The sequence below is a fragment of the Mercenaria mercenaria genome, chromosome 10, assembly GCF_021730395.1.
Source record: "Mercenaria mercenaria strain notata chromosome 10, MADL_Memer_1, whole genome shotgun sequence".
Lineage (NCBI taxonomy): Eukaryota > Metazoa > Mollusca > Bivalvia > Venerida > Veneridae > Mercenaria > Mercenaria mercenaria.
Genome location: NC_069370.1, coordinates 49,199,556 through 49,224,277, shown reverse-complemented (window position 1 = coordinate 49,224,277; position 24,722 = coordinate 49,199,556). Strand labels below are relative to the sequence as shown.

At 36.7% G+C, this 24,722-nt stretch overlaps 1 protein-coding gene across 7 annotated transcripts in view; it reads right to left on the bottom strand.

Moving 5' to 3' along the window:
• Nucleotides 1-6,248: 6,248 nt before the first annotated feature.
• LOC123561630 (heterogeneous nuclear ribonucleoprotein A1, A2/B1 homolog) overlaps nucleotides 6,249-24,722 on the bottom strand; it is a 28,091-nt gene continuing 9,617 nt past the window's right edge. Inside the window, exons 2-13 of one of the 7 annotated variants that reach the window (XR_006688468.2) lie at nucleotides 23,509-23,629; nucleotides 21,035-21,278; nucleotides 18,666-18,786; nucleotides 15,256-15,466; nucleotides 14,948-15,025; nucleotides 14,600-14,653; nucleotides 13,889-13,930; nucleotides 12,490-12,576; nucleotides 12,054-12,116; nucleotides 7,425-7,487; nucleotides 6,966-7,148; nucleotides 6,249-6,409 (exon numbers count right to left, since the gene is read on the bottom strand). Coding sequence is in view for 4 of the 7 variants with exons in the window: in XM_045354131.2 (XP_045210066.1) it covers nucleotides 12,088-12,116; nucleotides 12,490-12,576; nucleotides 13,889-13,930; nucleotides 14,600-14,653; nucleotides 14,948-15,025; nucleotides 15,256-15,466; nucleotides 18,666-18,786; nucleotides 21,035-21,278; nucleotides 23,509-23,629 (987 nt within the window). In the remaining 3 variants the exon portion in view is untranslated. Of the gene's footprint in view, nucleotides 6,410-6,965; nucleotides 7,149-7,424; nucleotides 7,488-11,331; nucleotides 11,816-12,053; nucleotides 12,117-12,489; nucleotides 12,577-13,888; nucleotides 13,931-14,599; nucleotides 14,654-14,947; nucleotides 15,026-15,255; nucleotides 15,467-18,665; nucleotides 18,787-21,034; nucleotides 21,279-23,508; nucleotides 23,630-24,722 lie in introns of those variants that run through there. The other 6 variants (XR_006688469.2, XR_006688470.2, XM_045354131.2 and 3 more) reach the window with 6 other exon arrangements.

Below are 24,722 nucleotides of genomic sequence, written 5' to 3'. Positions count from 1 at the left end.
CTTACACGAGTTCAAGCTGAAGCAGCTGCAATTATACAAAACCACATCCATTACTCAAACTCGGCTGCATCTTTCACAACGTACGTGTACGTAGTGTAGCACGTACTCAATAGCATCTATTCCAGTCTCATGCTTGACTCTGCAGTTTACTATGCATATTTTACTTGCCATATTGAAAGCAAATGTGGTAGCTTTTGCAGCACCTTTTTTTCAGAGACTCAAGTATAAGAAGTTTACATTTTTAAGGAATATTAAAAATATAACATTCTCGAACAGAAATATCCGCATTAGCTGAAAGACGGATAAAGAGTTTATTATTTGCAATACTAAGCTACTGTTTTCAACCACATGTATTTCCAACTTTTCTTAATTATAATATTCTGCATTCGATACTGCACTTAGCATATTCTAAATCTTTCCAACTTTTATATACTTTATACGTTTTACTAAGAAAATGTAAGGATGAAGGTTAGTAAAATAAGTTACCGTGGCTAAAACTGAGTTTATTATTTTGAGATTTATTACCAGTCAAGGAGTTTTCCCATCTAAATAATAAAATCGCTATATCAAATAATTATAGACATCCACACAAAAGAATGTTGGGCACATAATGGCAAATTTATGGAAAACGCATTATCAATGGTCATACAAAACAACATTATGGCCTGATTTTATGCCAATTATTTTGTCTTGTTTTAATTTTTAACTGAATATATTTCCTTGCGTCAAACACCATTCCCATTTTAACAAGAGCTCTACAAAGCTGGACAATATACACCCAGAGTTTAGATCTGAGGACTAAGTATACAAGATTCTTCGAGTGTTTGGAGAGTAATGTGGCGGTGGGTTGGACCTGTGTGATGGTTGTTTAGTTATAGATAGTTGCATTCTACAAACCATCTCAGTCGAATTATCACCAAACTAAACTAAAGACCTTTTAGATTAATTGTTAGATATATTTGACCTACCGACTCAGTTCACGCTATCAGCATATTGCCCCACTGCAACCTACCTATATGCCCAACTAAATACATTGAAAGGTTACAGCTGAAGCTGCGGACGTGTGCATAGTTGTAAAAAATGTCGAACACTTAAATTCGCTCTACACCGATGTACAGTCACCTTTTCTTGACGTCGATGTCTACGTAGTGGATGTTGTCCAGTACCCCCATTGAAGTTGGAAGGTTAATAGGCTACAAGTAATTCTCTAAGAAGGAAATGTAACGGGCTGAGATGTTGACCCTTTTACCACATCGGTATATGCGCTAACGCCACCTTCTTATATGTCAAATTTAGCAAATACCTTAAATGATCATTAAATCAGGCTACGGACCCGAAATATGACATGGATCTACCTTTGACCGACCGACCAGTTTCTTGGAGATACGATGGAAAGAACCTTTAGGCCGAACTCGTGACCAAATTTGCTATTATGTTGCTTGGATACGTTCAATGCTTGACAGATTTTGACATACAGACGTGGTCCATGCGCTCTTCTCTTAGTTTCATTGCCACCTATATATATTCCATGTTTGGAGTCAGTACCTTGAATGGTATGCCCCGCGTACGAAATGACACACACACAATAAAAATCGCCCATACTGTCGAAACCTCTACTCGGTATGTCCGATCATAGAGATCTGCTCCAGTGAACACGTGCAGACGAACGGAAGAACAGACAATAGATAAATCTTTTACACGGGATAATGTCCTTATCAAATAAAAGATCAATTTCTAGAATGTGCATGTGTGTGTGTATTTGTTCGGGTTTAGCGTCTTTTTCAAACAAGAGGACCACGATGGTCCTGAATCGCTCACCTCTTCCCACATAATCCAGTTTTGAGTATGACATCGTTTTTTCTATTATTTGACATAGTGACCGAGTTTTTGAGCTCATGTGACCCAGTTTTGAACTTGACCTAGATATTATAAAGATAAAAATTCTGACCACTTTTCATGAAGATCCATTGAAAAATATGGTCTCTAGAGAGGTCACAAGGTTTTTCTATTATTTGACCTATTGACCTAGTTTTTTAAGGCACGTGACCCAGTTTCAAACTTGATCTAGATATCATCAAGGTGAACATTCTGACCAATTTTCATGAAGATCCATTCAAGGGTATGGCCTCTAGAGAGGTCAAAAGGTTTTTCTATTTCAAGACCTACTGACCTAGTTTTTGATCGCAGTTGACCCAGTTTCAAACTTGACCTAGATATCATCAAGATAAACATTCAGACCAACTTTCTCTAGAGAGGTAACAAAGTTTTTTCATTATTTGACCTACTGACCTACTTTATGATGGCACGTGACCCACTTTCGAACTTGACTTAGATATCATCAAGGTGAACATTCTGACCAATTTTTATGGAGATCCATTTACAAGTATGGCCTCTGGAGAGGTCACAAGGTTTTTCTATTTTTAGACCTACTGACCTAGTTTTTGACCGCACATGACCCCGTTTCGAATTTGACCTAGATATCATCAAGATGAACATTCAGACGAACTTTCATGAAGATCCATTGAAAAATATGGCCTTTAGAGAGGTCACAAGGTTTTTCTATTATTTGACCTACTGACCTAGTTTTTGATGGCACGTGACCACCTTTCAAATTTGACCTAGATATCATCAAGATGAACATCAGACCAACTTTCATACAGATTCCATGGAAAATATGGCCTCTAGTTAGGTCACAAGGTTTTTCTATTATTTGACCTACTGACCTAGTTTTTGATGGCACGTGACCCACTTTCGAACTTGACTTAGATATCATCAAGGTGAACATTCTGACAAATTTTCATGAAGATTTCATGAAATATATGGCCTCTATAGAGGTCACAAGGTTTTTCTATTATTTGACCTACTGACCTAGTTTTTGAAGGCACGTGACCCACTTTCGAACTTGACCTAGATATCATCAAAGTGAACGTTCTGGCCAATTTTCATGAAGATCTTGTGAAATATATGGCCTCTACAAAGGTCACAAGGTTTTTCTATTTTTAGACCTACTGACCTAGTTTTTGACGGCATGTGACCCAGTTTCGAACTTGACCTAGATATCATCAAGATGAACATTCAGACCAACTTTCATACAGATCCCATGAAAAATATGGCCTTTAGAGAGGTCACAAGGTTTTTCTATTATTTGACCTAGTTTTTGACGGCACGTGACCAAGTTTCGAACTTGACCTAGATATCATAAAGGTGAACGTTCTGACGAACTTTCATGAAGATCTTGTGAAATATATGGCCTCTAGAGAGGTCACAAGGTTTTTCTATTTTTAGACCTACTGACCTAGTTTTTGACCGCACGTGACCCAGTTTCGAACTTGACCTAGATATCATCAAGGTGAACATTCTGACCAATTTTCATGAAGATCCATTGAAAACTATGGCCTCTAGAGAGGTCACAAGGTTTTTCTATTTTTAGACCTACTGACCTAGTTTTTGACGGCATGTGACCCAGTTTCGAACTTGACCTAGATATCATCAAGGTGAACATTCTGACCAACTGTCATAAAGATCCCATGAAAAATGTGACCTCTAGAGTGGTCACAAGCAAAAGTTTACGGACGGACGACGGACACCGCGCGATCACAAAAGCTCACCTTGTCACTTTGTGACAGATGAGCTAAAAAAAATCAGTCATATAGCGACGGTGTCTACTAGAGTGCAATGTCCACCTTTATAGTGTTGCTTCTCTGGAATGTCACGCAGTAGACACAGGACATGATACCACATCCAATCGCATTATACCGACACCGGGCTGACCAGTCCTTGTGCTATCCTCATAATGCCAAGCGCCAATCGAGGTAGTACAATTTTTCTCATCGTTCGTATGACTTCCTGAAGGACGGTTTGTTAAACAAAAGGGTGTTTTTTTTTCCAGGTTATACAAGATCATTTTTCATTCTCAAAAATGCGTCTTGTCGTGGCCAGTTGCTGCCGAAACAGACGAAATTTAATCGCAAGATAGTCATTACTTGCAAGATGGTCACAGTAGCCTGAAGTTGCTCACCTAAATCGACTACTTGACCGCAATTGACAATGAAACTGGAACAGTCAGTATAAATTGTTTAGTATAAAACCGGTCAAATATGCTTCCGTATTTTTTAAATCAGAGGACCTTACTTGAATGATACTGCACAAGTTTGATGAAGACACAAGAGTTCTTTAGTTCAAGCAACCCATAAAAGGAAAAATTATTAAGCAAGTTTGTTGAAGATCCATCAAGCAGTTCATGATCAGAAATCGTCAAGATTTTTTAATTGTAGATTATTATGCGACCAGTCTTCTATTTGAACGAATCTGGGGGGAGGTCCTCACAATGATGCTACAGAAACTTGACCTAGATTTCACAAGCATTCCTACATTGTAGCCTTAAGTGTAAACAGGTGTTTCCATGAACTGACCCAGCTTTTAACCCCAGGTGAACCAGAAATGAAATCGTTACATTTACAAGTTTTTAGGAAGATTTTGCAAAATTCGTCAACTGTGAACGGTGCAGTGATCACAATGGAGTACCTGGTCCTGACGCGAAAATCCACCGATAGGTCTTGGCTCTGAAGAGCTCCCCTTGAAACAAAGTGATCAGTTTCCCTTAGTTACTCTCCAGACATTTACTTAAAATACATGCGACACACCGACATGGATGGCAATACTTGTACTTAGCTTCGTTAACTTATTTGGCGGGAACCTCAAGGTTCAGGCCTCTGTCTCAAAAACTACAGAAGTCCTCTGCTTCGTAAGCCCAATCATGCCATCAAGTTTGAAGGTCCTGGGTGAAGTGGTTCTCCAGTTATTTAGTGGAAACTGTTCTCTACCTACCAATGGTCCAACAGGTGCAAAGCACTTCGCACAGATGGCATAAGCACACATAGTAGCAAAACAATAGCACCATCAAAGAGAGGTTAATTACTTCAAATTTTAATTAGCAGTAGCAAGTGGTAGAAAGCATTACCAGCACATCAATACAGTACGCACTGTCAACTGTCAGGGGTGACCTGGGGTGTAACTGTTTTAAGTTATGTAACCTATTTCAGTTACTTTTTCAAGCATTTTATAACCTGTATTAGTTATAAAATATAGTTACCTCGGGTAAGTTGTTCAAAAAAAGTCTTTTTGCTGTTCTCACAAAGTTCCCTTTAAAGTGAAATTAGTAGCAAAGTGTGGTTAATCAAATGACCTGATAAGCATAATGGGATGTTGAGTTTTATAGCTTTAAAACTTTTGCGTAAACCTTTATCAGCCTTGCGTAATTTTTTTACTGCATAGCTGGAAAGATAAAAGTTCAAGGATTCAGGAAATAATTGCACGTTTCATTCAAAACAAGGATTTTGCACAGGAGGGCTTTGTAATACTTTATGGTAACTGAAACAAGTTATGGAAGTATAAGCAACTAGAGCTATCACTAAAGGTGATGAATGTACCCCCCCCCCCCCCCCCATGCACTGACACAGTACATTGCAATTTGACAACTGAAACAAGTTATGGAAGTATAAGCAACTAGAGCTATCACTAAAGGTGATGAATGTACCCCCCCCCCCCCCCCATGCACTGACACAGTACATTGCAATTTGACGCACACGAGATTGCATAATTATGTGGACTGTATGTATACAGTATAGTAACAAAAACCCATAACTATGCAGAATATTTATCTAAAAGAATGTAACCCATGCACAACTAGGGTTGGTACTGATCACTTGTGTGAAGTTTCATTAAATTCTGTGCAAGGGTTTGGTAGATTAGGCACAATAACTCAAATGGGTTATGAACTGCAGTAACTTGAAACAGTTACAACCCCGACTGGTCAACAGAAATTTAATACACTGAAACTGAAAATCCTAAACCTTAAATTTTAGTGCTCTGTGGATTCTCATAAAGATCCAAATTTCGATTTTATGCACGAACTTCTGTTGCCTACTCTCACTATGTGCAAATGTTTTGTTTCCAACACGATAAAGTATGTGACCCAATGCCCGTCACTGTATGCACATTTTTTACCAAGACAAAGACCGTAACTCCGATACTGGCGTTTGAAATCCAAATTTAAATACCTAGTGCAGAACTTCACATGCCGAATCAAGAGGTTTGGTGACCAAGTTAAACACTTACACCACTCAGTAGGCCGACAATACTAATCTGCCACATTTTGGCAATGTTTTACAGTATACTGCAACTGACTTCCTTTCATCAAACTTTGGTGTTACTGGATATACCAACATTTACAAGAGAAAAAAACAAAATTTAGACATATTTTCATTTTATTAGTTTCTTTCCCTTTCAATTATTGTAAACACTTCACTCGATGTAGATTTGAACATTTATTTTGCTTTGTTGGCATGCTCCAAGGCATATTAGTCTTCTTTCAATTCTGGATCATCAGCATCACCATCATTCTCACCACCTGAAAAGCAGCAAACAATTACTATCTAAAATTCTCAGGTCAAACAAGAGCCTAACTTTCATTACAGGCATCACTTTATTAAAAGTAGCAATAGAACAACTTGCATGCAATACTTAAAACCTCATATTTGAAGTAAGGAGTTTTCCAACTTTTACCCCAGCATTAGGCAGTTGTTCCCCCAAGAGTTAAACAGCAAGCTCCACGTAAATTTTAGCTCACATATTTTAAGTTTAACAAGAGCTCCTCAAAGCTGGGATATAAACACCAAAGTTATTGAACAGATACTGCTACATACCCGTAGTTACATGCATAACTTTGACCAAACTTTGTTGAATTCAGAGGGGTTGTAATTTTCATTAAAATCAACCTAGTTATTCAACTTGGATATCTTAGGTGTGAAAACTTAAGATAGCTTCGTGTAAAATTTCTATCAAACACATGCAACAGTTACAGTTATGACCTTGCACATTAATGGTGTAGAAGAGCTACATAATAAACTAATGCTTTATTAAGCACGACAGATGACTTTCTTTCATTGTGTGACTGTCTTACTTACCATTATTTATGATGGAATATGAAGAACAAGATCAGCATCAACTTCATGCCTAAAGACTGAAAAGCCAAAATTCAAACATGCACCATTGTTTCGGACTTGTCTGAAGAAGTTCAACTCTCCAGTTTCCCCTTGTATTATGCATCAGCACTGTACTGTGTAGGTATGGTGTCGTTTTGTAGTTTCCTAGACAAATATATGCAATTGCACATTATGGTACAGGTAAACTAGAATCATTCAACAAAGACTTGCATTTTAAGTCCCTACCACACTTCAAAAATTGAGTACAATCTCATCCAAGACAGTTCTCTAAAAAGATGAATAAAGTTACAGAAATGAAAATCCTGCATTACTTGCATTGTAGTCCTTGCCACACTAAATTTAGTACAATCTCATCTAAGCCTATTTACTACTAAGATAAATCGAGTTGATAAATGATGCAATATAAAACTCCTCCATTACCTTCAAATATTTGCATCCGTCGCCTCACTCACAGTATCTGCATTCAGTCCATAGTTGATTTCTCTGCAAAGCAGACATAAAACATGAATAAAAATATTCCTGAAACAATTCAGGAGTGAAGCTTTTGAATCCTTTTTTCCCTATCCATTTTACTTTTTAAAATTTAATATGCCTAGTTGCTGGAAGTTCAGTAAGCATGCAGACATTATAGCTTGTCCACTAAATTTGCAACATGTGGACACCAGCTGCACCAATGTATGTCTTTTGAAACAACTGACCTTAAATTACATCAAGCACATGTTGTCTAAGTCTCTACTTACTACCCTTTCTGCAGAAAAGTCATTTTCAATTTTAGTTTTATCATAGTACAAACTTCACTCCTGAGCATTAATACTTACCATGGTGTTTTTTTTTTTTTAAGTTCAAGAATGTTACATAATTCTTACATAATAAAATGCATGCTATTTTACTGAATGAACTGTATTATTCAAATATTGACTAGAAAGCCAAAAAGGCCTATTTCGCTCACATGTAGTGCTTTTACCAAGAGCCAAGACAAGTCTCCATCAGATTCACACCTATTTCATTTTCTTGATCAACAGTCATTATATATATTCGTGCAACTTACATATAGCCAAGAAATTCCAACTATTTAAACAAAGTTGCTGGATCTAAACTAAGCTTGCACCATACTGCCAAAATAAAGCGATGCATTATTTATCGGACTAAAATGATCACAATATATTAACAGAGAAAATTAAAAATCTACGTTTTACAAAATGGCAGCAGTATACTTGTGTCACAGTTAATTTTGAAGCGCAATGATGTTCTCAGAAAAAAAAAAAAAAGATTGTTAATTTCATACAAATCTTGAAAAGGCATGTCCATTGAATAATTTGGCTGCAAGAATTCTTAATTCCAAGTCATTTCAAATGTTTTGTCAGATCTGCTCTAAATATAAATACTAATGCTACAGTACAACCCTATAAATACTAATGCTACAGTACAACCCAAGTTTACTGCTTATAAAATGGTCGTCATATTTTCTAAAATTTATTCTCATCTTATTTAAATAAGCCAATATTGTGATAAAGCAAGTAACTGCTACCATTAGTTGTAAGGTGTACTACTAGAAATGAAATGGTATCACACAAGAAAATAAATGTTACACTTATACATACCCTAACTTTCCTAACATTTTTGTTAGAAATTTGGAGCAAAATGATGCTTTTTCTTGGTATTTAATTACCTAGCCTGCCATCTTCCTAGCATGTATTGCTTTACCTAGCTTCTATAATGAAATGCTTGGGGAGAGAAATCCTACAAGTTATCAGTTCACTCATTAAATATAAACATTTGATGAAATAGACAAAACTGAATCAAATAAGTTTTGTATTTGATCCACACATCAACAGCAACTACAAGCGTGCATTTTAAATAGTCTGCATGTCCTGAAGTATCATCTCAAGAAACATATTTTCTTTTGCAGTTCTATAGCCCGGTTCTGTCCCAATTACTGTGCTCAAATTTTCTGCACTGTGTACAAGTAGTGCCTTAAGGTTAAATACATCTGATATGCAAAGCAGATGATTGTCTAAATGACCAGCAATTCAAATCTGACCGTTTGTTATACTATCAGTATATCTAGACCCACTTATTCCTCTTTTTTTATCCCAATATTTCCTTTTTTTTTTTTGCAAAATCAAATGCAGAACAGTGTAATTTCTAACATCTCCATACAGCTGGCTTTCTACAACTGGTTCTTATTGTAAACAAGAGCTGTCACTATTGAGGACAAATGCCCCCGAAGCATGCCCAAGAATGCTACAGTTGTATGCACAAAATATGCCAGTATAGTTTAGGTATGAATCATTTTGTGACCTTGACCTTTTCCTGAGAGACCCGGGTCATAAGTGCTACATCTTTTCAATACAGTTAACATTTGTGTCAAATTATTTTCAAATCCCTTGATAAATGGCAGAGTTATGGACCAGACAAGAAACAGACAATGTTAACCTTTGACTTCTAAGTGTGACCTTGACCTTGAACTAGGGGTCTGGGTCCTGAGCATGACAAGTGACGAAGTCACCTCATTTACCATTATAGGGAACAATTATGCCAAGTAATTTTAAAATCCCTTCCATCAATGGCCGAGTTATGGACTGGTCAAGAAACAGACCCCATTTACCTTTTCAAAGTGTGACCTTTACCTTAGAGCTAGGGGCCAGGGTCTTCCATTACGTCTCATTATGGGGAACATTTATGCCAAGTTATTTCAAAATCCCTTGATGATTGGCAAAGTTATGTCAGGACAAGAAACAGACCATAATAACATTCAACCTCTGTGACCTTGACCTTAGAGCTAGGGATCTAGGTCTTGAGCATGACACATAGTCTTATTATGGTTAACATTTATGCCAAGTTATTTCAAACTCCCTTCATGGATGGCAGAGTTAAGGACCGGACACAAAACAGACTGTTAACCTTTGACCTCCAAGTGTGACCTTGACTAGAGCTAGGGGTCTGGGTCTTGCGCATGACACGTCTCACTATGGTGAACATTTATGCCAAATTATTTTAAAATCCCTTTATGAAAGAGAATTACACAAATGCACAGTGCGATTTTAACTTGCCGACCTTTGGGGGAGATAAAAAACAAGAGCTGTCAGTGGACAGCGCACTCGACTATTCTCAGTGCTTAGTAGTACAGTAATATAAGCTACGAGTAAACTTTAACATTACAATAAGCATATTCTAAATCGAAAAGGGGCCATAATTCATTCAAAATGCTTGATAGAGTTGCCTCCTCCTTTTTACAGACTGGGGTCATGATGGTAAACAAGTATGCAGAATATGAAAGCAATACCTCAATGGACTTTGAAAATATTTGGGGTGGTACGCAAACTTTTAACATTACAAATAAGCATATTCCAAGTCGAAAAGGGGCCATAATTCAGTCAAAATGCTTGATAAAGTTGCCTCCTCCTTTTTTACAGACTGGGGTCATGATGGTAAACAAGTATGTAAAATATCAAAGCAATATCTCAATAGACTTTGAACACATTTGGGGTGGTACGCAAACTAACATTTGTGTGACGCTCATGCCAACGCCGGGGCGAGTAGGATAGCTCCCCATTCTTCAAATAGTCCAGCTTAAAAAAAATGCTGCGAAACCATGATGAAAATAACTGGTAAGGCCATCACTCATCTCTGGCAATTATCACCCACAAAAATAATACCTACTGCCTAACCAAATTCTGTTATCTCCTTTACTTGCAGCAGATTTTAAAAGTGTGTTTCTGCAACTACACAGGACACCCTAAGAGTCAAGATGAATATAACGCAAATATTACCACCAAAGTATATCCAACATATGTAGAAACAAGTGGCCTATTCAAAAACTGCTATCAACATTGTCTTCACAATATATCACTTTAACTGACCAACAGCAGTCAGGAAATGGTCTTTCAAATTAACATAAATTTGAAGCAACATTGACCATGCTGGACATTCTAATGCTAATTACTTTAAGTGTGGAGAATAAAATGGCAAAACTTCACCAAGAAAATGTCACAGACAACATTATTGTCTTTTCATTTCCAATCAATTTAATTATCAAAAATATACAAACCTAAATTCTAACATGTAAATATGTTGAAAAGACAACTCAAAAGAACACGGACATATATTTAAATTCATGACTTTATTCTATGTACAACAGCATGATTCGACTTTTTTTTCACATGATTTTATAATGTAAGAGCATAATGAACGAAGACAACGAGAAACAATCTACAACGATCACCGATTTGCTATGAATGGTGTATAAAAATTGATGACATTAAAAACATTTGTCTCTGGCAATAGTATGTAGACACATTATTTTTTCTTTGCTTTTTTTGTAAAAAAAAAAAAGCCATTGGAATAAATGTTTGTTCTAGACTTAAAGCGAACACATTAAATCTATGAACAATTTCGCACAGTACTCATAAATGATCAAAATCAAGTTGCTATGATTTTCACAGTATTCATTAATGATCAAAGTGTACTGATAAACATTTACATCCAGTTTTACCTTCTATCACTGTAAGTTATATCCATATCTATCTTTGATAATTCCACGACATAACTGTTTCTTGTTCATTCTATTTACTTTTCACATCTTAACTTACTCTACCTTCACTATTCACTTAAATTCAATAATCCATCATCATTTTGGGAGATGTTCGCGGGTTCATGAAGCTAGGCCTATCCTGCTTTCACCTATCATGTAATTGGGCCTATATTCCTGCCTAACATTAAGGCCTAACTTCTGGCTTACTTCCCCTCTCTCAATGAGTGTAGAATTTATTCCAGTCTGCCTATCATTGATGTAGTTCACCTACTATTGCCTATCAATTGAGGAAATAAACATATTTCGTGTAACACAGAATGAAATGCATGTAATTCAAGAAAAGTCTTACATTAGCTTCAATCAGTTTCTAAGAGAAAACTTTTATAATTCAATTACTAAAATTTCCATTAAGGCGTTTTTAAAAATCAATGTAATTTTTTTTTTAATTTTAAGGCTAGAGTATATAATGAAGGGGACAAAAGGAAAATGCCGATGTAAAACAGTTATCCACTCACCAGAGACTAGATAATGGGATGAGATTCAAGACATCTACCATCGTGCACCACCACGACCATATCCTGCAATAAATACAATTACTTTATCAATACCAATTAATACATACTACCAGAGGCCTAGCAATGCAGAAGCATATAAAATTTCTTTCAGTAAAAACTCTATACTTGTGTTTTCTACTTCTACATTACATACCGACGCTAAGTAAAGCGCCTTTGAAAGTGTTCATCATAAAAAGGGTGTTGTACAAATCAGGTGAAGTAATAATACAGTAGCCCCTGATTTTTATAGTTTTTTTCATTTAGTATCATACATTTATAGTTAAAAGAAATCAAATTTATGGATAGGGTCTTATCTTCTCTTATAACTCATTGGGCAGAAACTTTATTGGCCCATAAAGACGAGCACCAAGGAGGACCAATGACAAATAGACTATACCTTGACCATATGGTCCACTTCCTCCACGCTGTCCATATCCCCCTGACCCCCTCATTGGTCCTCCACCATAACCTTGATCACCATAACCTAAACAAAGTATAATTATAATAGCACCTGAAGTTATATAGTATGTCCTAGACAAGATATCTTCAGCAAACTACATCACCCTGTTTTTTACTGTCAATTTCTCAAACCCCACTGCCTCCAGTTAATGAGAGTATACAGCTGGTTATTAAATGTCCAAGATATTATCACATGCCCATAAATACTGTGACAAAAAAATGCAGTTTTTCAAGTATACATGAACAACTCAAAAACTGGCGATTCTCATAACTTTAGTACTTCAAGAATCATAACTCCATAGCCTCTGCGACAATCAAGCCTGTTATTCAACTTTGTGATTGGTACACAGACCATGTGATAAGAACAGTAAAAGTTTGACAGCCGACACTGCCATTTTTTGCTTTTAGTAATTTAAGGGCAATAACTCCTGACAGAGAATCCAGCTGGTTATTGATCATGACTGAAATTTTACACCGATTAACATTATGATGAAGTTTGGTAATGTTAGATAAGAAGTTCTCAATTGTAGACAGCTGACACTGTCCATTTTCACAATTGTTAGTAATTCAAGGACCACAACTCCAGAGCCTCTACAGCAATCAAGCTGGTTATCAAACTTGGCCCAGATACTATGTACTATGTGACAGTTAGGTGAACATCCGATAAGAACTAAGTTGGCGTTAGTAAATTTTTTTTACTTTCAAATTGGAAATTTTTGTATCGACATCGGAGGGAAAAATAGAAACTGGGGCCAAACTTTGGCCCAAAATCTGTCCAAAGAAAAAGTATAAGTGTACTAACTTGCAAGTACAAGTCCAATACATTACAACTATTTATCACTTATTCAAATTTGCAAAAAAACAACTTTTCTCTGGAAACAAAAAACATAATGCAGAACAGGAATATTATTTAAAAACAATGGAAAGTTGACAATGGAGAACAAAGCATTTTAAAAGTAAAGCTGAAGGGCATTTTCTTATAAAATTAAGCAAAGTGTGTAACAGGGTAAGTTGTGTAATGCAAACAGCTGTAAAAGAACTTGTAAGTATAGCCAAGAACTGCCTACACCAGCTGAAAATTAGAAAAAAACAATGTTTCAACAGTGCTGCCGGAACTTTCTTTTTACTGACAAAGGGCAGCTTCACTGACACCTAAACTATCAGTTGACATGCTAGAATTTTTTTATTATTTTAAATTAACACACTAATAATAAAGTATTTCTATCGTTACAGGCTGCACTGAAGGAACTTTATTAGGTTGAGATTACCTGTTCATCATACAAATCTAGGACAGGAGACAACAGGTGTTAAGACTGTGAAGTTACACTTAAACCTACCTTGTCCAAACCCTTGACCATAATAGTCTCCGCCACCGTACCCTGCAATAACACAGAACAGTCATATGGACCTGCTCTCTGTTTACAGACCAAGGTTTCAAAGATTATGGGCCTTTCGAATACTTCCTTACAAGTAATATTATAACTGGATAGCACTAGAGTAATAATTGACCACAAACTCATTTTAAAGTAAGGAATATATTAATCATTAACAACACACATGGAAAGCTGTTTGATACCACAGTAGTAGAACTTGATAGTTTTTAGTCCTTAAACTCAAGACAAGAAAAATTTCCCACAAAAATGCTGTTTTCAAGGGCAGATAACTCTTTCAATACTGGTGACCTATGACTTTTATTGCATGTCCGTTTCTTAGATTATCCTTCAATATCTAAGTTTGAAGAACTATTACTGGGAAAAATTTCGCCCATCTCATATACAGAGATTCTTGCTTACGCCTTTAAAGGTTGGCTAATACTGAATGGAGGTTGTTTTTCCTCGCCTTACCAAATGTTTTTATTTTTAATACAGATAACACATACAGCTAATATTAAATCTAAATTTCTGACAGCAAATTTTAACATTTTCAAAGAGTTTCAAGTGAAATATTTTTAGGTCCCTTTAAAAAAACTAAATTATTTCTCTCATTAGAAGAGGCTATCATAAGCTAAGCTAAATTGCAAATCTAGATGTACAATATTGACAACTTACCTCCACCATTACCGCGGCCACCACCATAACCACCTCTTCCTCCACCACGACCACCTGGAATGCAAAGTAACCAATTTAAGGTGAGAAAGCTCAAATGTCCATAAAACTTCAAAAAAATTTTTTTTCTAAAATTGTCTTGCTTTACATTTAAAGACACAATTATGTTAAAAGGTTGCCAAAGAAACAAAGCAACATTCTGTTCTTCAGATTTACTTATGTCAAATGTGGATAACTTCTACTAAATCCAGCAAAATTTCGAACTGTCTGCAAATGCTCCCTTCCTATTTTTCTAAAAATATCTAACATACTGTCACTAGCACGAATTCTTAAAAGATTTTAAAGGCTTACCTCGTCCACCACCACCTCCCTTTTCTTCTGCTTTCTTTACTTGTACATTGTGATTATTTATTACAAACTCGTGTTTTACTGAAAAGAAACAAAGAACACAAGTGAGGAACAATTCAAAACTTGGAATCTAAATGCATCGTATCTGGTCAGGTTCATTTTTTCTTTACAACACTCCCACCAACAAAAATTACATTACACAAAGGCCAAGGATATTAAGCCCTGATGCAATTTCTTTACAGCAACAACACTACTACGATTTTAAAGTATGTATTTTTCTAAGAAATGGAGAATATTTAGACACTACTTACAAACACATTTGTCTGTGGTGTCTACATCTTCAAACGTAATGAAACAGAATGGCTTTTGTTTTCCTGTGGCTTTGTCTGTGACCATATTGACTTGTTCAATTTCGCCTTCTTGGCCAAAGATCTCCCTTACATCCTGTTCTGTGTCGCCCTCTTTTATACCACCAACAAACAATTTCTTTGTGGACTCTGAAGATTCTGCTGTTCCATCATCCTGAAACAAAAGATCATCAGTCATTAACTCATCAACAGCACTCGACTTGTAACCATTACAATTTTAAAGGAATATGCATACATGTGCAAACTCACTAGCTCAGCATTACAAAAACAAACCATTTATTTCATTACCAAAACTTTTCAGACCAATGTCAATATGCTGACTCTAGGACACATTTGCAAATCTTGTATCTATAAAAACAAGAGCTGTCTCCGTAGGATGACACATGCCCCCGATGGAACTTTGAATGAATAGTTATGGCCGATGTTAGAGTTTAAGACCTTTGACCTACGGAGAGTCTTGTGCGCGACACATCGTCTTACTGTGTCACACATTCATGCATAGTTATTTTAAAATCCATGCATGAATGATAAAGATATGGACCAGACATGCCCATCAATGCACTATCATGAAAAATGATCTTTAACGTCTAAGTGTGACCTTGACCTTTGAGCTACAGACCTGGGTCTTGCGTGTCACACGTCGTCTTACTGTGGTACACATTCATGCCAAGTTATTTGAAAATCCATCAATCGATGACAAAAATATGGACCGGACACGCACATCAATGCACTATCCTTTAACATCTAAGTGTGACCTTGACCATTGAGCTACGAACCTGGGTCTTGCGCATGACACGTCGTCTTACTGTGGTACACATTTATGCCAAGTTATTTGAAAATCCATCCATAGATGACAAAGATATGGACCAGACACGCCCGTCAAAACACTATCCTTTAACGTCTAAGTGTGACCTTGACCTTTGAGCTACGGACCTGGGTCTTGTGCACTGCACGTCGTCTTACTGTGGTACACATTCATGCCAAGTTTTTTGAAAATCCATCCATCGATGACAAAGATATGGACCAGACACGCACATCGATGCACTATCCTTTAATGTCTAAGTGTGACCTTGACCTTTGAGCTACGGACCTCGGTCTTGCGCACTGCACGTCGTCTTACTGTGGTACACATTCATGCCAAGTTATTTGAAAATCCATCCATCGATGACAAAGATATGGACCGGACACGAAAATTGCGGACAGACCGACAGACGGTTCAAAAACTATATGCCTCCCTTCGGGGGCATAAAAATTCAACAAAGAGACTAGTACCTGGTCAGAAAATAGCAGTATGTATTAAACAGGTGGTATTTTACAGGGATTTATTAAGGCCGATTTTGGGGCCGAATCCCAATTGCAGAAATTTGCTTATTTCCCCAATTTAGAGGTTTAAATTTCCCAAAATTCTGCCAAAAAATACCAAATTTGCAGTAATCTCAATTTTCAGGTTTCCGATTTTTGTTACTTATATTTAATCAAGTTAGCGCTGTTCCCGTTTTAATCGAATAACCACTTGGGTACCGATTCGATTAAATCTTGCGAACTGTTCTAAGCATCGTCAGTGACTGGGAAAGAATTTTTGTCTATGGGACAATGTCTCGTAATACAAAAAAAGTTATGAGACATTTGAAAAATTTATGTGACATTCGGAAATTTCTATGAGACAGTTGCAACTTGTGTTCTAGGAATCAGTATCTTTGCAGATTAAAGCACCTCTTACATGTGATAGTAACTTAACACTGTGACAGCTTCACAGCTTTATTTTCAATCATTTATGAATTTCAAAACAATGGCAAATAAAGTAACATTTAATACTTTTCAGACTTGAGTGTACGTCATTTAAAAAACCAACACAAAGAACCTTACACTCAACCTTAATACTGTTTTTTATAAACTTTAAAACAGCTTTATCTTCTAAAGAGTGTGATTGCTAGACTGCCTGCTGAAATTCAATAGCAAGTTTGGTGCCTCAGTTGCATTAACGTGGTCAGAGGGAGCTTCATGTCTCGTCATTGATCATAATAAGCTTGAAGCTTATATCAGACATAAAATTGTTTTTCTTCTCGTTATCAACACATGGTTTACAATATAAAACACCATCGATTCATATAGCCAAGGCCAGAGTTTTAAACCAATTAGACTGAATTTTTCTAATGTGTTTTTAAGTAGATGCAGTTGTTTCAGGCTCTGACTGACTGACTTTTCTTGATCAACCTCGGTAGGCTCGGTCTCGGATAATGTCATTTTTCGGTGCCTCGTTATTGTTGACATCCTTTTGCATAAAGTTAAATGGTAACTTCTGTTGACCTTTAATGGGCAACAATTTTCTCTTTCTGGAGGTCATGCTTGAAAACTTACATAAAAAACGGAGACTAGAAAGAAATATTCTCCCAAAACAAACGTTTCTTAATACCGGAAGTGCTTTCACTACGCGCACAAGTTACGTCCCTTTACATCAGATTCGTACTCAAAAATATTCGAAATTTCGTCGTTTCGCGTTTTTATGCGACGCAGGGCGCACCAGCGCTTAAACTCGCGAGACATTTTTCATTTTTATGTGACTATGGCGCATGGGTTTCCCAGTCACTGCATCGTATATGCAATTGCGATCACATTTAATAAAGCTCGCCAATTTTTATCGGGCATGAAAATATGTAGAGTAATAAAAAGTAAATATTATACAAATAGTCATAAATAAGTATGCTGCAGACAACAAAAAGCTGTCAATCTTCAGCTTTGTCAATAAAACAAGTGCTGAGAAACAGGCCACCACCATAAAGTCCCAGGATTCGGTAAGATAACCGAACACCAATGACGAATTAAACACATCCTCGAATCAAGCCCGTTACAAGACATTGGATAAAATGCTGTACACAAGTGAAGCTGGTACTGACCCACCGAAATCTGAAGGTTTTACTGACATTTCTTTGTCTTAAGCGTTTTTTTGTGACTTTCTTTGTGCAATTTAGTAGACACTTTCAAAAGACTAAAAACAACAGAAAGATTGACTTGTATTTGTAATGTGACATACAATGCTGAAATAAATTTCATATAATGGTAAAACTTATTTTTGAAATTTCCCAATTTTCAGGTTTTACGTGCCGTTTTTCCCAACTGAATGGGCCCCAGGCCCAAGGTTTGAAATGGTATAAAAATCCCTGTTTTAAGTTACTTCACAAGCATGCCAAATATTTACTCAATTCACTACATTAAGTAGTTACTGGGTCACTAAAAAACTGATCTGATGCTATTTTTAAAGGTCTTTCATAAACGATAGTATTTTCTCAGCAAGTACTACAAGACTTTAAAGACTTGGATCCCACTGTACAAAATAATTTAAGTAATTAGCTCACCAGTCTGGGCATGGCACGTTTTGACTCCACCTCTCTGCCATCAATGTGGTGGGGTCTGTTTGCCTGTGCGTCTTCAACACTTTTTGATTCACTGTATGTTACAAAACCAAATCCACGTGACCTGTGAAATGGTGAGAAAATGTTTTTGAAAGACGATGAAATCTGACTTTGCACTAAATACATCTTATGACTGGTCTTATTTGTGAAAAGATGTTACTGCACCAAAAGCCCATTAAACTGTATTATAAAAATGAAACGGAAATATCACAAACTACATGGACAAAAATTCAAGATCTACTACCAGCTGAAATTATGAATGACATTCATTGGATGGCCTCATTTACCTTTAGCCTGCTGGCAGCTCAAGTGATTCTGCCTTTGAGACCAATGCAGGCAAAAATCAGCCTGCATATCCACACACGCTGTTCAGACAGTAAATTTTCAGTGAACACCTCTTTGAACAATAAGTCGTACTGCTCAAATTGAATGATGGACCAGTCCATTTTAGAAATTAAAGGTGGTCAATCACATTTAAACAACATTTAATGACATTTTTTACTTTTTGTATATTCTGGTAGAGAATTATTTAAGGAACAAAAAGACCGATTACATAGAGTTAGATTCCTATTTGAAATGTATATTTTATTCTTTTTATAAAAGTTTGTAATTACTCCCCTTTAATATGAAAGTATATAAAAAGCTGGGTATTTCTTTTTACTTCGATACAATGTCTAGTTTTACATTTGCATTTGATAGACATATCAACTATTGAACAATCTGAACCAAAATGCAAGTTTAAAAGCTGTGTGTAGCCTCTGAATTCATTTATTTCCAATCTACCTTGGCTGCGCAACCAAGATAGGCAAAGGGAGGTAATAATAATTTTTTCAAACTTGCGTTTCTAATGAATTCCATCTAAATACATAATTTTTAATGCACATATTTTACAAATATATTACAATATGTCTAATATTTATACATTTCCTTAGGCAAAGTATGTTTATCAAATTTATACTTATGATAAAATAACTCTATCTTGGTTGGGCAACCAGGATAAGAAAATGAAATTTTAAAAATACCTCCAGTGAAAATCTAATTTGTATTAAGTGTTAAGTGAACATAAATGAGCGTAAATGATCAGATGCTAAAGTTTCGAACAAATCCGTTACATGGCCAAAATCTGATTATCCACCTTTAAGCAGGGTAAAGGTTAAGCAAAATCCTAGTTACTCAGTTCTTCAAGATCTGTTTTCTTGCTCTTGCTTGTAACCTTTAGTTCACAGTGTTTTGACCATTTTTGGGGCAAACATTCTGCCCCATTCCACTGTCAAAAACCTATGTCCCCCTCCCCCCATTTCTGAACTATATTCCCCTAAAAAGAAATTCTTTTTTTCACATATCCCAACAAACAAAACCCTTTCTAGATGCACAAGGTAAGAAAACTGTACCATTTAACAAGAGCTGTCTCTATAGGATGACACGTGCCCCCAATGGCACTTTGAATGAATAGTTATGGCCGATGTTAAAGTTTAGGACCTTTGACCTACGGACCTGGGTCTTGCACACGACACGTCGTCTTACTGTGCCACACATTCATGCGTAGTTATTTTAAAATCCATGCATGAATGACAAAGATATGGACCGGACATGCCCATCATTGCACTACCATGAAAAATTATCTTTAACGTCGAAGTGTGACCTTGACTTTTGAACTACGGACCTGGGTCTTGCGCACTACACGTCGTCTTACTGTGGTACACATTCATGCCCAATAATTTTAAAATCCATGCGTGAATGACAAAGCTATGACCGGACACGCCCATCAATGCACTATCATGAAATATGACCTTTAACATCTAAGTGTGACCTTGACCTTTGAGCTACAGACCTGGGTCTTGCACGCGACATGTCGTCTTACTGTGCCACACATTTATGCATAGTTACTTGAAAATCCATCCATGGATGACAAAGATATGGACCTGACACGCCCATCAATGCACTATCATGAAAAATGACCTTTAACGTCTGTGACCTTGACCTTTGAGCTACGGCCCTAGGTCTTGCGCGCGACACGTCTTACTGTGGTTCACATTCATGCCAAGTTATTTGAAAATCTATCCATGGATGACAAAGATATGGACCGGACACGAAAACTGCGGACAGACGGTTCAAAAACTTTATGCCGCCCTTCGTGGGCATAAAAATAAGACGTGTTTTTAAATCTTTTTTATTGTAACATATTTATGAAAACCAATGCTTTTATCCCTACACTATTTTCCCCCTATTTCAGCAGTTACGGTGCAATTTTTCCCCTCCTTTTAGGGTCACAATTCCCCCAAGCTTCAAAAAATACTGGTTCATAGCAATACCTTTTGGTGTTTGGATCTTTCATTACTACAACGTCGACAACTTCTCCCCAAGTCTCAAAATGTGATTTTAAACTTTCTTCTGTTGTGTCGTAACTTAGCCCACCAATGAAGAGTTTCCTGAATGGTTTAGATTCTGGTTTCCTCCAATATTCTCCATCGCCACGACCTCCACCTATGCCACCACCACCTCCGCGGCCACGTCCTCTTCCTCCACCGCCTCGTCCTCGGCCACCACCACCACCACCTGAAGGAGATCACTCTTTTTAAAAGCAGTCTAAACGTAGAAATGACCAGTAAAACAAACTGAACATTGAAATGACAAGGCCTGTAGTAAAAGCTCACCCTTTCATCTAGAGTGCCATCATTTCCTGTGCAACTTGACTATTCAAAAGCTTTGTGAATGGTTCCCTTAAACCAAAATACATCATACATGGTACACAATTAGTAATAGTTAACAAGAGCACCGCCTTGTGGGTGCTGACGCTCATCTGATTTTTTGGTATAATAGAAATATTGTCCTACATGATTTTTTAAAACCAAAAAGGGCCATAATTCTTGCAAAAAGCAGGATGGAGTTACGTTTCTTGATGAAAAGTCAGCTTATGATGGTGAGCAAGAGTTGCAGGTTTCAATGCAATAGCTTTGATAGTTTAGTAGAAAGGTTTACTTAAACATAAAACTTACCCAATAAATTTGATATTTTCTAAGTCCAAAAGGGGCCATAATTCTTACAAAAGGCAGGATGGAGCTATGTTGCTTGCTGTACAGCGTCAGCTTATGATGATGAAAAAGTGTTGCAAGTTTTAAAGCAATAGCTTTGATAGTTTAGGAGAAAAGCTGACAACAAAAAACTTAACCAAGAAATCTGATTATCTAAGTCCAAAAGGGGTCATAATTCTTGGAAAAAGCAGGACTGAGTTATGTTTCTTGCTGTACAGGGTCAGCTTATGATGGTGAACAAGTGTTGCAAGTTTCAAAGCAATAGCTTTGATAGTTTAGGAGAAAAGTTTACCTAAACATAAAACTTAACCAAGAAATCTGATATTTTCCAAGTCCAAAAGCGGCCATAATTCTTGCAAAAAGCAGGATGGAGTTATGTTTCTTGCTGTACAGGGTCAGCTATTGATGGTGAACAAGTGTTGCAAGTTTCAAAGCAATACCTTTGATAGTTTAGGAGAAAGCTGACCTTAACATAAAACTTAACCATGCAACGCCAACGCGGATCAAGTGATGACAATAACTCATTTTTTTCCTCAAAAATTCAGATGAGCTAAAAACCTGTATAAAGCAATTCAAAAATGCAGTATACATTGCAGAAAATTATTCCTATAACAAACATGGAATCGGTAAAACCGAATGATGCTCCCCGATGCATGTGCTTGTCCCAATATGGGGAATAACATACAAGAACCAAAGACACGGAGTTATTAAAAAGAAGAAAATTGAATAAAGGGAGATAATTCAAAAACTAGGTAAGGTAGAGTTTAATAATATGGCCTCTATCATTTTGTGAAGTTTCAATGAAATGCCATTAATACTTTTCAAGTAATGCTATTTGTTTGTATAATAAAGGGAGATAATTCAAAAACTAAAGATGCTTTTAAGCGCCGCATGTCTCCCACAACTGCCTTATCATCTAAATAGTAAGTCAGTCTTTATATACTGTTTACTTAATCCACATGTGCATGCCCTTTCTTGACACCAAAAGGACGCCTATACTACTAGTAGTATAAGCCCAGTTTGGGGGTAAAACTGCGCAAGAAAGCCAAGTGTTTTTGGTAATTCAAGGGCCGTAATTCCGAAGTGCCTAGGCCGATTTAGCTAGTTATCGAACTTGGCCCAGCACTTACTGGCAGACACATTTTGTATAAGTTTGGTGAAGATCAGATGTCAGATGTTCGACTTAAAGAGTGCGGACAAGCTTTGTGACAGACACACACACACACTGGAGTAGATCAATGTCTCCCACACCACTGTGTGGCGGGAGACATAACTAGCTAAATTAGAATTACGATTCTTTGACACTGCATTTTCCGCCAAAGGCCTCTATTATTTTGTAAAGTTTCAAACAAATGCCATTAATACTTTTAAAGTTATACTCCGGACAAGCCTTACTTTGTATAATAAAGGGAGATCATTCAAAAACTAGTTAAGGTAGAGTTATGATTCTCTGACACTGCACTTAGTCTCAATGGCCTCTATAAATATGTGAAGTTTCAATAAATGCCATCAATACTTTTCAAGTTATACTCCGGACAAAAGTGTGACGGACGGACGGACGAAGCAGCAACTATATGCTCGCCCTTTGGGGAGCATAAAAATTTCAATACTTGGGCCTGAAAACCTACAACAAAGCTTAAAATATTGTTTTCCAATACTAAGGGATATGAACAAGGAATTCTCTTTTCTAGCATCATAAGTCAATCTTTGCTGTTTTGTTTCATTTCATTCTGGAAGAAATCCAATGTTACTACCTCCATAACCGCCGCCATATCCACCACCACCCCCGTAACCACCACCATATCCTTGATCATAACCACCTCCATATCCTCCATACCCATCATCATAGCCACCACCACCGCTGTATCCGTTGTACTGAAATTTAAAAAAGAGTAAATCTTAAAACACCTTCAAAAATCATTTCATACCATTCATACAATACAAGAGATATATCCATTCGTAAAAATGCAACCCCTCCAATTGATCAGAGACTGTAAATCCCGACACCTTCGACTAAGATGGTTAGAAAACTGTTTCCACACTAGGTAGACCCTTGCTTTACTACAAAAACAGTTACATCTCCTAACAGACGCTCCCTGTTCCCTTTATCTTTTATATTACCAGAGATTTTCAGACAAAGGCAGAAAAATAGGTAAGACAATGTACCTGTACTTGCAGATTTGGATAAGTATTGCTCTATATGGCAATGTGTGACCATGACGTAAGCAAGTGTTCAAAGTTTCAAAGCCATATATTATATAAAACAGTTTAGACAAAATATGGAATGGTATGCAAATCTTAACTAATTTCTGTCAAACAAGGAGTCATGATGCCCTATTATATCGCTCACCTGTTAAACTTGGCCTTTGAATCATGAAGATAAAACATTCTGACCAAGTTTCATAAAGGGTCATAAATGTGGCCTCTACAGTGTTAACAAGCTTTTCCTTTGATTTGAGTGGTAACCTAGTTTTTGACCCCACTGACCTAGTTTCGAACTTGGCCTAGGAATCATCAATATAAACATTCTTACCAAGTTTCATGAAGATTGGGATATAAATATTACCTCTAGAGTGTTAACAAGCTTTTCCTTTGATAGTGGTTTTTTTCTGGCCAATTTGGGGCCCAACCCCAATGGCCAATAGTCTTTTCTCCCCAATTTCAAACTAAAATTCCCGAAGTTACATTTACAGGGTTGGCTCTGGATATTTTTTTAGCTGTTGCCAACACTTTCGCCATCTGGCAAAAGTTGGAGCCAAAGGAAGATGGGAAATCAAAGTTAATTTTACCTACATTATAAACTACAAGAACAAAAACAAATACTAAAATTCAAGTTCATTTATTTCAGTTCTATTTTCAAAACTACAAAACAAACAGAACGGGTGCAGATGCTCATCTGATTTTTTGTCTCCGTATAATAGAAATATTGACATACACATGATTTTTTCTAAGTCCAAAAGGGGCCATA